This window comes from Capricornis sumatraensis, chromosome 6 (genome assembly GCF_032405125.1).
Source record: "Capricornis sumatraensis isolate serow.1 chromosome 6, serow.2, whole genome shotgun sequence".
Lineage (NCBI taxonomy): Eukaryota > Metazoa > Chordata > Mammalia > Artiodactyla > Bovidae > Capricornis > Capricornis sumatraensis.
The window spans coordinates 81,624,801-81,638,823 of record NC_091074.1 but is presented as its reverse complement, the minus strand read 5'-3'; the positions used below and the strand labels follow the sequence as shown (position 1 = coordinate 81,638,823).

The window sequence follows — 14,023 nt, the reverse complement described above, 5'->3', positions numbered from 1 at the left end:
TGTATAATTCTGGAAGTCCATCTCATCTGCTTGATTTCTTCTCCTTGGAGCATGCGGAGGTATTCACAGAGAAAGCTAAATCTTTCTGGAAGGCCACTTGAAAGATGCCTCTAATGAAGCCCTGATGGAGCCATGGAAAGCCCAAACTGGAGTTAAACTGAGCTCTGCCCCCCAGGTCTCCAGCATTTCACAGAAAAGCCTTCAGAAAAGAGCACAACTCACTCACCATGTAAAAGAGAAAGCAACACTCAGTTCTCTTAGTCAGAAGGGGGACAAATGCCTCCAGATTATCGGCTTTGTTTTGTTACATTGATGCTGTTCTAGGCAACTCCAGTTTGTGTGTGAAACAAACAATTGGGGCTAGGTGAGCAGACTGCTGAGCAAGAGTCACCCTAGGGAAATTGCTGGAACACCCGCCTCCCCTCTTTTCCACACTGCTGGTTCATTTCAGGCCGGAAATAGAGAGGCCTCCCCTGCCTCCTGGGTCTGGCCAGATCCACAGGAAACTTCTCTCTTGATTAGACTCCCACTGAGCTGAGGGTTCAACTTTCCATCTTTCGTTCCAACCCACACATCCCATCACTCCACTAAGGCCTAGCCAGGGGGCCACTGCAAACAAACTCGCCCACCCACATCCACTGTGGGCAATCATTGTAGAAAGTTCAGGCTAACAGTCAACCATGCCTTTTTCTTGGAATCAAGAAATCATCCTTTGAACCACCAGGGAATACTCTCTGAACAGCAGATTAATCCTCTTCGCTTTTGGCAGTCACAATTCAGGGGTCAATTAAACAGAGCCAAGTCCTAACACCCTAACCTCTTTCCTGAGCACTTATGATGTTTGGAAAGGGTGTAACATTCTACCAGCCCCATCTAGATGTCAGTGCTGGAAATCACATTGACCTTCCAGAACCTTCTTATTCCTAGGCTTTCCTCCATTACAACACAAAGCGGATCCTCTCAGTTGCAAGCATTAAGAAGCAAAATGAATCAGATGTTTGCTAATGACTTCGGATGAATGGGTCACAGTCACATGACACAGCGCGATATTTCCTTTTAAAACAGACTTTCCAACTGAAATGGGATCCAGATGTTATAGGCAGATGTGTATCCAGTCCCCTTCCTAAGTGGTACCTACGGAATGAAGACTCAACTTAATTTGACTTTTATGTGTATTCCTTTTCCCCCACTACGATGTAAGCGCCTCCAGATCTCGAGCGTGGAGCCAGGGCTGGCCCACAGTTGGTCCTTGAAAGCTGGCTGGTCCAATAAATCAAACAGTAAGGAAATAGAGCGAAGACGGTTCAAATGCACCAGACTAAACCCCAATCAATGTTCAAGAACAAAATACTTCCTGTACAAGGTTCTGGGGATGGATTTAGATTTGGAAAATCTTAATCCCCTTGCTTACTAGGACTATTCATCAAGCTGACAGCCAGATTTTTTTTTTTTCCTCCTGTTTTGTAATAGCTGCTTATTTGAATCATCCTTTACATGGAAGCTTTATTTCGAAAATCTTTATTAGATGACAAACTACATAGATAGCATTTCATATTTCAGAAATCCCAACCATTCTTTAAGACCCAGCTCCAAAAACTGGTCACATTTATTGAGCACTTTCTATGAGCCAGGGGTTTTCCCAAGTGGCTCAGGGGTAAAAAATCTGCCTGCCGACGAAGATGAAGGTTCGATCCCTGGGTTGGGGAGATCCTCTGGATGAGGAAATGGCAACCCACTCCAGTGTTCTTGCCTGGGAAGTCCCATGGACAGAGGAGCTTGGTGGGCTACAGTCCACGGGGTCACAAAGAGCTGGACATGACTTAGCAACTGCACACGCATGCACTATGTGCCAAACCCTCTTTGGGACGCTCTCAGGTACTTATTACCCACTTTGTCTTTATAACCTCTGGGGTCTATTTTGATCTCATCCTTCACAGGTGAAGAAACTGGTCTGTCTTTCCTTTAGGCTTCCTCTCTACTCTCCAAAACAAAGGATTCATTTCCTCTTCTGAAACCCTCTTTAGCACACTGTGTGCTTCTCTTATGAAACACATAGTGTCCCGTGAGCATGCAACAATTGAAGAATCCTACCCTCTCTGCCTCACTGTCAGCCCCCTGAAAATGAGGCTACCTTCTGCCAAAGGTACTAAGTGAAGTGAAAGTTGCTCAGTCATGTCCAACTCTTTGTGACCCCACGGACTGTATAGTCCATGGAATTCTCCAGGCCAGAAAACTGGAGTTTTCCCCTTTCCGTTCTCCAGGGGATCTTCCCAACCCAGGGACTGAACCCAGGTCTCCCACATTGCAGGTAGATTCCTTACCAGCTGAGGCACAAGGGAAGCCCTTGGTACTAAAGGCAGATCCAACAACTGCTAATCAGAATCACTCAAGATGTTTTTAAAACAAAACACAGCAGAGGCCTGGGCTTCCCTCCCTGGGGATTCTGGTCTTGGTGCTCTGCAACCTTCATCTTCAGAAGGCTGTCCAGGTGCTACTGACTCCCATCAGGTTTGAGGACCACTGCCCAATTCAACAGCTCAGGACCCTGCACATTGTGGGTAATGAACAAAACGTATACAATGAATGGATGGCTTAATGAGTAACCCATTATTAAGAGATGCTACTCAAGATATTCCCAATTGTCTTCCAAGGGGATACAGAATATCCCACACTCAAACTTCGCCAACACTGCCAACCTACTGCTTAGCACTCTGTCTCCACCCTCTTCCCACATACAGCTCCAGCCACACTGGCCCTGTGTTTGCGTGCATGCTCAATTGCATCCAACTTTTCGCAACCCCATTGATGGTAGCCCACCAGGATCCTGTCATGGGATTCTCCAGGCAAGAATACTAGAGTGGGTTGCCATCCCCTTCTCCAGGGGATCTTCCCGACCCAGGGATTGAAGCTGCCTCTCCTACACTGGCAGGTGCATTCTTTACCACTGAGCTACCTGGGAAGCCCCTGGCCCTGTGTACTGATCCTCAATTGTGCCTAGCCCTCTCCCTGGACCATTCTAGCCCTATATTTGCACGGCTTGTCCCTTTTCTTCAGATCTCCTCTCAAATGTCACCTCCTCAGAGAAGTGACCTCTGGTCACCCTCACGAAACCAGAGCACTCATCACCCCCAACACAGTCCTTTATCAAATTCTCATGGCCCTTAACACTGACATTATATTGCATACATTTTTAAATTTTATTTGTATTTATTTTTAATTGGAGGATAATTACTTCATAGTATTTTGTTGGTTTCTGCCAGACATCAACATGAATTAGCCATAGGTATACTTACGACCCCTCCCTCTTGAACTTCCCTCCCACCCCCATCCCACCCCTCTAGGTTGGCACAGAGCACCAGATTTGACCTCCCTATGTCATATAGCAAATTCCCACTGGCTATCTATTTTACACATGGTCATGTATATGGTTTCATGCTACACTCTCAATTCTCTCCATCCTTTTCATCCCTGTATTACATACACTTTAAATGTACTGTTTGGGGACTTTTCTGGCAGTCCAGTGGTTAGGATTCAGTGTTTCCATGGCTGAGGGCATGGGTTCAATCCCTGGTCAGCATACTAAAGCTCCCACATGCCCCACAACATGGACAAATAAATAAACCATCTGTTTCTTTCTGATTAGAATGCACACATCAAGGTTATGTACAGATTCTTTGAGGAAAACACAAGTTTCCCCTGTTGTTTAAGTCTTTTTCTATCTGCACTGTTTCAGAGGACTCCTCTCTCTCACTGTGATAGAAAGGAGTGGCCTAGTTGATTTCATGGATCGCTTCCAGAGTCCAAAGTCCTAGAAAAAGGCATTTTTACAGATAGGAAAAAAGCTCAGACATCATCCAATACAGGAGGTCTTGTTAATCTGCAGTCAGGGAGTCCTTGAAGATGTATAAACTTTGTAAAACTGGAACTTTGTCTACACAATTTTCTGTGGCAAGAATCCACAGCCCTAAGACATGGAAGCAACCTAGGTGTCCATCAACAGATGAACAGATAAAGAAGTTGTGGTACGTATATACAATGGAATATTACTCAGCCATAAAAAGGAACACATTAGAGTCAGTTCTAATGAGGTGGATGAACCTAGAGCCTGTTATAAAGAGTGAAGTAAGTCAGAAAAACAAATATTGTAACGCATGCATATGGAATCTAGAAAAATGGTACAGATGAACCTATTTCAGGGCAGGAATAGAGACGCAGACAGAGAACAGAACTTGTAGACAGAGATGGGGAAGGAGATGGCAGGCTGAATTGAAACAGTAACACTGAAACACATGCATTACTGCTTATAAACAGCTAACTAGTGGGAAGCTGCTGTATAACACAGGGAGCTCAACCCAGCAATCTGGGACAACCTAGCAGGGTGAAATAGGGTAGGTGGCTGAAAGGAGGTTCAAGAAGGAGGGGACATATGTATACTTATGGCTGATTCATGTTGTTGTATGGCAGAAACCAACACAAAATTGTAAAACAATTACCCTCCAATTAAAAATAAAATTTAAAAAAAATCCATAACTCTCATTAGAATTTCAAAAGTCTAATTTCCTAAACAAAAAATTAAAATTCTCTCTGCAAAAGCTTTGATTATGGATGAGGAAACTGAGGTTCCCCAAAGAAGCAACTTGTTTTTCAGTCATTCAGTTGTGTCCTTTTTTGTGTCAAAAAGATGGCTGTGTTAGAGCAGACTAACGGGTGTAGCTATAACAAATGATTTCCAAATCTCAGTGACTTAACACACTAAAAGGGTATTTCTCTTTTGTGAAAAGTCCACTGTACATGGTTCCTGACATCTCTTCTGGGCAGCTCTCCTCCCAATGGGGACTCAGGGATCCAGGCACTTGCATCTCGCACTTTCACCATCCTCTGTGACCTCAGAGTCCTCCACTGGGTTCTCGGCAACTGGCTGGTAACAAGGGGAGAGAGAATGAGCCGAGAAACCCATGGGATGTTTCCGGAGCCAGACCTGTAAGTGTCACACAGAGCTTTCACCCACAGGAATGGACCAGCGCTCAGTCACCGAGCCCTGACCTGACTTTCAGTGAGGCTAGAAAATGCATCTTCCTGTATGTCCAATTAAAAAAAAAAATTGGATTTGGTGACTACCTAGCCACTCTCTACCTCAATCACATAATCCACTGTTTTCCAAACTTCAGTCATCCCCAAATAACCTTTGTAGGTTTTGCTATATGTGTATCAGCTGCGTTATTATTTAACCAGTGCTTTTCTAGAAGTTGATTCACTTTTTTAATAGTTAACTACATTTATTTTAAAAGGCAACTTGGTCGCTATGGTGAGTGGAAAAGTAGTATCTCTTTCCATAGATAGAATGTAGTCATAAAAAGAAAAACAATCACAAAACACTCTTAATTTAGGTAAGGACCATTTCTCGCCAGGCTTCCCTCATAACTCAGTTGGTGAAGAATCCTCCTGCAATGTGGGAGACCTGGGTTCAATCCCTGGGTGGGGAAGCTCCCCTGGAGAAGGGAAAGGCTACCCACTCCAGTATTCTTGGTCTTCCCCTGTGGCTCAGCTGGTAAAGAATCCGCCTGCAACGTGGGAGACCTGGGTTCAATCCCTGGGTGGGGAAGCTCCCCTGGAGAAGGGAAAGGCTACCCACTCCAGTATTCTTGGTCTTCCCCTGTGGCTCAGCTGGTAAAGAATCCACCTGCAATGTGGGAGACCTGGATTGGGAAGATCCCCTGGAGAAAGGAAAGGCTACCCACTCAAGTATTCCAGCCCAGAGAATTCCATGGAATGTATAGTCCATGGGGTCATGAAGAGTCACAACTAAGTGAACTTCACTTTCACTTTCCACTTTCTTCCTAGAGGCACTGAACTGGTCTGCCTTGTTGTTCAGTCACTGAGGCATGTCCGACTCTCTGCAACCCCATGGACTGCAGCACACCAGGCTTCTCTGTCCGTCACGATCTCCCAGAGTTTGCTCCAATTCATGTCCATTGAGTCAGTGATGCTATCTAACCATCTCATCTTCTGCTGCCCTCTTCTTACATAAGATTAAATGGCTGGTGAGTGACAGTTCTAAGAAGAATCCACATTTGTTGATTCCCAAGCCGTCCCCTGCCCCCTCCCCCCTCCCCCACGCAATGTTCCCACAGAAAGAGAGGACCCAGCCCTCACACCACCAGACTGCCATTCTGGACCACTGGACTTTCAGAGTAGCTCCTCTCATGACTAAACTTCTGGGCAAAAACAATGAAGTTTGCCTTCCCCTTCCTAACAACTTCATTATTCACAAATTTGCTTGTGGTAAGGACATCCAATGGGGGGAAGACTCAAAACTGCCCCAAGCCTCTTTCAAATGGCATTTCATAAAGGCAGTACAAGGCAGCGTCACATACCCTCACCAGATGCCCTCAGCAAATAAAGAACTCCTTTTCCTTTCCTACTAATGGCTCAGATTTTCCCATGATTTTCTAGTTAATGAGGAGCACCAATGAAAATCACCCCCATCACATGTTCCACTGACTATTCTTTCAACAGCATGGCTTCCAAACCAGCCTTGCTGGAATGAAAAAAATAATATCCACCAAGCCATTTGCAGAGAGTGCAGAGAGGGAGGGCATGCAAAAAAATAAAAGGGCAAGGGCACACAGTAACATCCATCAGAAGCACATGATCTGTCTCCTACTTTTAAGGGATTTGCTATATTCACAGAAAGCTCTTCAAAGTACTCTGGGATGCCATATAAATTTTTCCAGTTAGGTCATTGCATTGCAAGGAGCAGAGACCCTCTCACGTTACCCCAGGAAAAAGTCTGTTTTAGACCTGGAATTGGAAAGCTGCTCAGAATAAGGACAGCTCGAGGGCCTGGATTCCCCCTCTCCATCCCACCCCCAACAGGCTGGAGGGTTTCACTCCCTGCCTATTTCCTTCTATCCGTCACCTTCCTCCGTTTCCACATGGTTTTCTCATTCATAACTTTGGCTGCCTTGTGACTTCAGTCTGCCATGGATCCAACTCTCTCAAATAACATCCTTTCAGCATTCGCCTCTATAACAAAACATTTCCTGGGATTCCTTCATTCAAATTCTAGAGACAGGGAATCTGACTGACTCAACTTATGTCTTCGCACCAAGATCTATGTCATTGTCCTGACTATGGAAGGGTCTCCCTGGGGTGGTGGGCCCACCATGCACCAATCAGCATGGCCTTGAGAGTCGGACGTGGGATAAAACTGACTACCCAGACCTTCCCCAGGTCTTCTGTAGGGGCTGCACCTGGACAGGTAGAGGAATGTCACACAGGCACTAAAGCAGGCTGTTCAACCAGGTGCTGGGACTGGCATGCAAGAGACAGAGGTTAAATTTTCAGGAATTCTGACAGCTATTTGCTAATCCACAGGTAGCTGAATATAGGCCACAGGCATTGGCAAATACCACAAATTCGGGGGTTCTATTGGTTTTCCTAAAGAGCTCATTTGTGAGCACACCACTGCAGCATTAATGGTTAAAGGGGAAGAAGAAAAAAAATCAAGGAAAACACGGTTCCCCAACAATCTGGCATCATCTATGTTGTTTCCCTCTTTTCTTCCCCCAACCTTCACTCCAGCCAGAATGGACAGCTTGCTCATCCACCACCTGCCACAAGGACCTGTCGTACAGCCAGGTAAGGCCCTGTCTTACAGCTCATGCTAAAGCCACATCCCAGCCTGCCCAAGTGACAACGCCAGTCTCTGTCAGGTTCAACCTCCTCCCTGAAGCCTATGTTGTTCCCTCGATTAGAACAGCCTCTGCTGCTCCCAACTCCTGGAACCCAAAGTATACATCTCTGCATCCTTTTCACACTCAAGCCTTTTACTATAGTCATTCCTGGCTTCATACATTCAGTTCAGTTCAGTCGCTCAGTCGTGTCCGACTCTTTGCGACCCCATGAATCGCAGCATGCCAGGCCTCCCTGTCCATCACCAACTCTCGGACGTCACTCAGACTCATGTCCATCGAGTCAGTGATGCCATCCAGCCATCTCATCCCCTATTGTCCCCTTTTCCTCCTGCCCCCCAATCCCTCCCAGCATCAGAGTCTTTTCCAATGAGTCAACTCTTCACATGAGGTGGCCAAAGTACTGGAGTTTCAGCTTTAGCATCATTCCTTCCAAAGAAATCCCAGGGCTGATCTCCTTCAGAATGGACTGGTTGGATCTCCCTGCAGTCCAAGGGACTCTCAAGAGTCTTCTCCAACACCACAGTTCAAAAGCATCAATTCTTTGCTGCTCAGCCTTCTTCACAGTCCAACTCCCACATCCATACATGACCACAGGAAAAACCATAGCCTTGACTAGACGGACCTCAGTCGGCAAAGTAATGTCTCTGCTTTTGCATACGCTATCTAGGTTGGTCATAACTTTTCAATTGGGGTCCTTTAATTCATTACAAACTTCCCAAGAAGGGGTCTATATCCACTTCTCTGGGTCCTTCCAAGGGCCAGCCACGTAACTGCTCCTCAGTTAACCAGCCTGGATAAACGAATACAGAACACTTATTTTCACAAGTCTGCCGCCTACAATTCTAAGCCTGCTAAATCCACCCGTTCCCCTAACAGATCTGAGCCCTGACAACTGAATCAGCAACAAGAGGATTCGGCCTGGAAGGCAGCCAAAGGCGTGATTCTCCCATGTGTGTGAATTACGTTCCCTAGATCCAAACGCTTGTATGAGAAGGGAAAAGTTAGGCATTAAACACGAGGATTAAACTCTGATCTGACAACATCAAGAGTCACACTTTAAACCGCATTCAAACCATCCCCCACCCCTCAGTTAACCTCATTTCCCTTAAGTCTTTGGGAAAGATGACGGGGAGCATTAAGGGGGAAAAAAAATCTCAGAACTAGAAACCAGATGAACAAGATCACAAGTTCTCCACTGTCAAGTGGAGAACATTAGTCCTTCATGTCATGGATCACTTAACAGCCTGAAGAGTATATACAAGCTGCCAAGAAGTTAGAAGGAAAACCATTAGATTACAAGTGGCATGTGAAGAAAAAGGCCAGGAAGAAATGGGCTTCCTTGCCCCAAAGCTTTTTCTGGCCAAAGCCTCCTGAGTAAGTCTCTAGGGAGAAAATTCAATGGCATGTCACCTTTGGATCATGGTGTTTTGGGGTCTGTGAACGTGGCCTTACTGGCAATGCTTAGTTTGCAGAAATATTCAAAAATTGAAAATTCTTCATACTCTGAGAATCTGGAAGGTAGAAAATAGTATCTCTAGTCCACAGATGGAAAAACTAAGCTAAAGAAAGGCAAGTCACTTGACTGTAACAGATAGCAAAACACAAACCCAGTTCTAAATCCTGGTATCAGTGTCTCTGATTTATTCCACTCATCATGCCGGCAAACCCTAAGTGCCCCAGAATACAAAAAAACAAGTGACTTCTGTGGAATGGATAATTCTTGAAGCTTAATCCAAACACACGGTATGAAAAATAATTTAAAAAAAAAAATTCTCAGGGATTTCCCTGGTGATTCAGTGGTTAAGACTTCACCTTCCACTGCAGGGGCTGTGACTTCGATTCCTGGTTGGGTAGCTAAGATACCACATGCCTCCGGGCCATAAAACCCAAACATAAAACAGACGCAATAATGTAACAAACTCAATATTAAGACTTTAAAAATAGTCCACATCAAAAAAAAAAAAAAAGGTCTTAAAAAAATTCTCAGAAGTCAGACAAAAGAACATGGTAGAGTGGCCATTTCAAGCAAGGAAACAAGCCTTCTAATCTTCCCCAAGTATAAAAACCCTGTCACTCAAGGCTACTGATAAAAGCGAGAAGATAACGACATATTATGGCAGAACACATGTTTTGTTTTAGATATCATGTATATTTCCTCCATCTGTCCTTTCTTGATACTAGCGGTTTAAGGAAGATAGGACTACAGAGATGCTGTATTTTTCCTAAGACTTCACTGCTGTTGTTGTTTAGTCCCTAAGTTGTGTCTGACTCTCTTGTGACTCCATGGACCTCTGTCCATGGGAGTTCCCAGGCAAGAATACTGGAGTGGGTTGTCATTTCCTCCTCCAGGGGATCTTCCCAACCCAGGGATCAAACTAGAGTCTCCTGTATTACAGGTAGATTCTTTACCACTGAACCACCAGGGGAAGCCTCATCAACGTGGAATTTTGCCCCCTGAGATCTAAAAGAAATCGACCAAAAAGTAAAGAGAACAAATAAAAGCAAAAGTCCACCTGTCCAGATGTCCTCCCCTAACACATGCTGATCTGATCCTTAAACGTTTAGTCTTTCGTGGGTACTTTCCTTGGTGATCTGGTGGTTAAGTCTCTGCTCTCCCAATGCAGAGGGCCTGGGTTGGATCCCTGATCAGGGAACTAGATCCTACATACTGTAAGTAAAGATTCCACGTGCTGCAACTAAGACTTGGTGGAGCCAAATTTTTTTTTAAGCTTGTTTATAGTTTTTTTTTTTTAATTTAGTCCTTTGGGCAACAAATGAGGAGCTCTCCATTTTCATGGTCTAAAATTGGCATTAAATCAGAAACAAAACGCCGCCCAGAGAGAAAGGTGATGGGATTACGGTTTGCTTCCAGGAGTGGGCCATTTGCTTTTGAAATAAGTCCTGTTGTCACATCTGAAAGAAGCAAGCAGGCTTCTATCTAATTCAGGAAAGAAAATAAGAGGCAGATTCAAAATTTCCAAGGCTCTTGGCTTCAGTCGGAGCTGGGACATGAAAAGAATTCTTCTACAGACTCAAAACCATTTCTGAATTTGTGAGCTTACAAAGAGACCTGCGTGAAGCTATCAAGCTGTTTGAAAACAAGCTTGAGTGACAGTCCTGATGTTGCCAAAGAAGCAGCAGGAATCAGCCTCTCCCAGGGCATCTAAAGTTCTTGAAAAATGACTCCAGGGATTTCCCTGGTGGACCAGTGGTTAAGAACCCGCCTTCCAACGCAGGGGACTTGGGTTTAATCCCTGGGCCAAGAACTAAATTCCCACAGGCTGCAGGGCAATTAAGCCCACAAAGGGCAAGCACTTAGCTCACGCTGGAGAACAAGAGAAGCCCAGATGCCGCAGAGCAGAACCCACATGCTACAGTAAAGACCTAGGGCAACCAAGTTTTTTTTAAAAAATGACTCCAGTATTCTAACGCAAACAACTCCTGACTTAGATTAGGTACCTGGCTTCCTTAAAGAAGACAACAGGCCCACAAGATAATCATTCAAGAGTCTGTCCTCATTTGATTCCTATTTTCAGATTCTATAATAATCCGTGTGGTAGGACCACAAAGGGGTGGCCTAGGGCTATTGGTCATAAATGTCTCTGAGGTCATCAGGCTGGAGATGGCATATACTGTGGCACTCTGTCAGACCAAAGTAAAGGAAATCAGCCTGTGTGAAGCCCTATTTACTCTCTGGATTTCCTATACATCCCTCATCTTATGTTAATACAATCCTCACAATCATCCCATGAGCCCTGGAACGTAAGAGATGCTCAGAGAAAAGTCACAGGGAATGCAGATTCAAATTCCAATTGACCTGACTCAAAAGATTTGTGAGTGAGTGAGTGAGTGAGTCAAAGTTGCTCAGTCATGTCCACCTCTTTGTGAACCCATGGACTATACAGTCCATGGAATTCTGCAGGCCAGAATACAGGAGTGGGTAGCCTTTCCCTTCTCCAGGGGATCTCCCAACCCGGGGATCAAACCCAGGTCTCCCACATTGCAGGTGGGTTCTTTACCAGCTGGGCCACAAGGGAAGCCATGTTAACACATTAATAACCAGGGGATTTCTGCACAAACTAACACCTGTGGCATTAATACATCTCTGGTTAATAATGTGTTAATGAGTCCAGTTAATTATGTGTGAAGTTATTTATACGTCTTAGGGACGTATTCGGAGCCAGTAAGAGAGGGCCACCTAAAAGTGGAGAGTATTCCCTGGCAGTCCGGTACTTAGGGCTTGACGCTTTCACTGCCAGGGCCTAGGTACAAGGTCTGGTTCGGGAACTAAGAAAGCCATGCAGCATGGCCAAAAGATAAAAATAATTATAAAAAATGCACAGGGACAGAAACAAAAGTCCCATCACCCAGAAACCCCTAGGAATTCAACCATGTTCTATGGAGAGTCTTGCAAGACCAGGCAAGTATTCATAAGGGTTTCAAAACATAAGGGTTTTGAAATTGGAAATACACTAGAATCTACTATGGACCTTTGAAGATGAGCTCAGAGAGAATCAACCTTCCCCACAGAGGAATCAAGTCGGCTCCGCAAACAAGGGCACCTGACTGCCAGGCCAGCCTACTGTCAGGCAGGCTCCCACCCAGCCAACTTTCAGATAATGACTGCGTACTGCCCACTGTACCAGGAAGTGTGCTAATCTTGTTCCTACCTTTTCACTTGGCTGACAGCCTTCTATGACTTCACAAATGCAGAGAAGAATAAAAGTTAGCAGGCATGGACTTCAAAATTCCAAACCACAAGAAGCTACTCTCCAAAACTTCACTCTGCAGCAATGGCTTTTGCCTCTACCTGGACATTTCTCATGGTAACTAAGCATGGCTTGGCCACAAGGCAGAAACATGGTCTGCAGGGCTGTCAACAGTAACCATGGTTCTAACGTCAGCTTACTATGTGTCCCCAAGCAGATCAACATCTGCATCCCAATTGTTTTCAGTAACTCAGAACACAATTTAATTTTTTTTAAAGTGTATATTAGTGATGCTGTTAGATGATAGAAATAATATATGTGTTCTGCTTCATTCATCAAATATTTTATATAATGCAAGACCAAGAATGGTGTACGCCCCAGGATGTCCACCATCTTATCAAAATAAAAGTGACATCATACTTGTCTTCCAATAGATAGAGGAGTCAAAGTCTGAGACGAATGGTTTATCCACCATAAAACAGCGATTCAGATCCTAAAAACAACCAGCAAATCAAAATGAGGTGTGATTCCATGAATTTTGAATTTCAGGATTATAAAGAGATGAGATTAGGATAAACATGAAAATTCCACTTCGTCCTTAACTGAAGCAAAATCTTGGATTTCGTTTTGATGATTAACAAAGAGACAGAATGTGTCCTAAGTCATTAACTGAACAGAAGAAAGCAAAGTGTCTTAAGTTACAGATGATCATCAAGAATAGAGGAATAGAGGTCATCATGTTAGATTTTTTGCTACAATACTCAAAAGTCAACATAGCTTGAGATAGAGGGTGGAAGGCCAACTCACCAAACCCAGCCAAGACATCCTGTGTGATTTGGGCCAACCACCAAAATAAGTCTTACGTCAGTTGCTGGATCTCTAAAGCACAGGCAAAAACAGCTACCACCTTTAGCTCACAAATTACATTAATAAAAATAGGAATGTTAGCTCAATTTTTTTTTAAAAAATTGGTAATCCATTCACATTGCACAAACATAACAAGGTGCAAAATATTCCATAAAAACCCTCTATATTCAGTCTACCATTCTCTTCCAAGAAATAATTAATGGACAATCTCATACATACTTTTGGAAATAATACTCTAGCATCGGCTTCCCTGGTGGCTCAGTCAGTAAAGAATCTGCCTGCAATAGAGGAGACCGGGTTCTCCCCTGAAGAAGGAAATGGTAACCCACTCCAGTGTCCTTGCCTGGGAAATCCCATGGACAGAGAAGCCTGGTGGGCTACAGTCCGTGGGGTCGCAAAAAGTCGGACACAACTTAGTGACTAAACCACCATCACTGACAAGTACACACTGACACATGTTTTATCTATTGTGTTCACTGTCTAGAACAGTGCCTGACACAGAGTGGGTACACATCTGTTTAATGAATGAAATTAATACTATATACACTTTTTGTATCCTGCCTCTTTACTCAAATATATCTTGGAAATAAGCCCATACTAAAGAGCTATCTCATTCTTTCAAATTTTTAAAATTTAAGCATAATACACACATAGAAACTACAGATACATGTACATTTCACTAAATTTTCATAAACTGAATGCACCTGCCTAACCAGTACCCAGACCAAGAGGCAGAACAACCAACCAATA

At 44.2% G+C, this 14,023-nt stretch overlaps 1 protein-coding gene across 1 annotated transcript in view; it reads right to left on the bottom strand.

Annotated features, from left to right (window-relative positions):
• DOCK5 (dedicator of cytokinesis 5) overlaps nt 1-14,023 on the bottom strand; it is a 278,523-nt gene that overhangs the window by 245,489 nt on the left and 19,011 nt on the right. Inside the window, exon 3 of the mRNA XM_068973628.1 lies at nt 12,827-12,899. Coding sequence (XP_068829729.1) covers nt 12,827-12,899 — 73 coding nt within the window. The remainder of the gene's footprint in view (nt 1-12,826; nt 12,900-14,023) is intronic.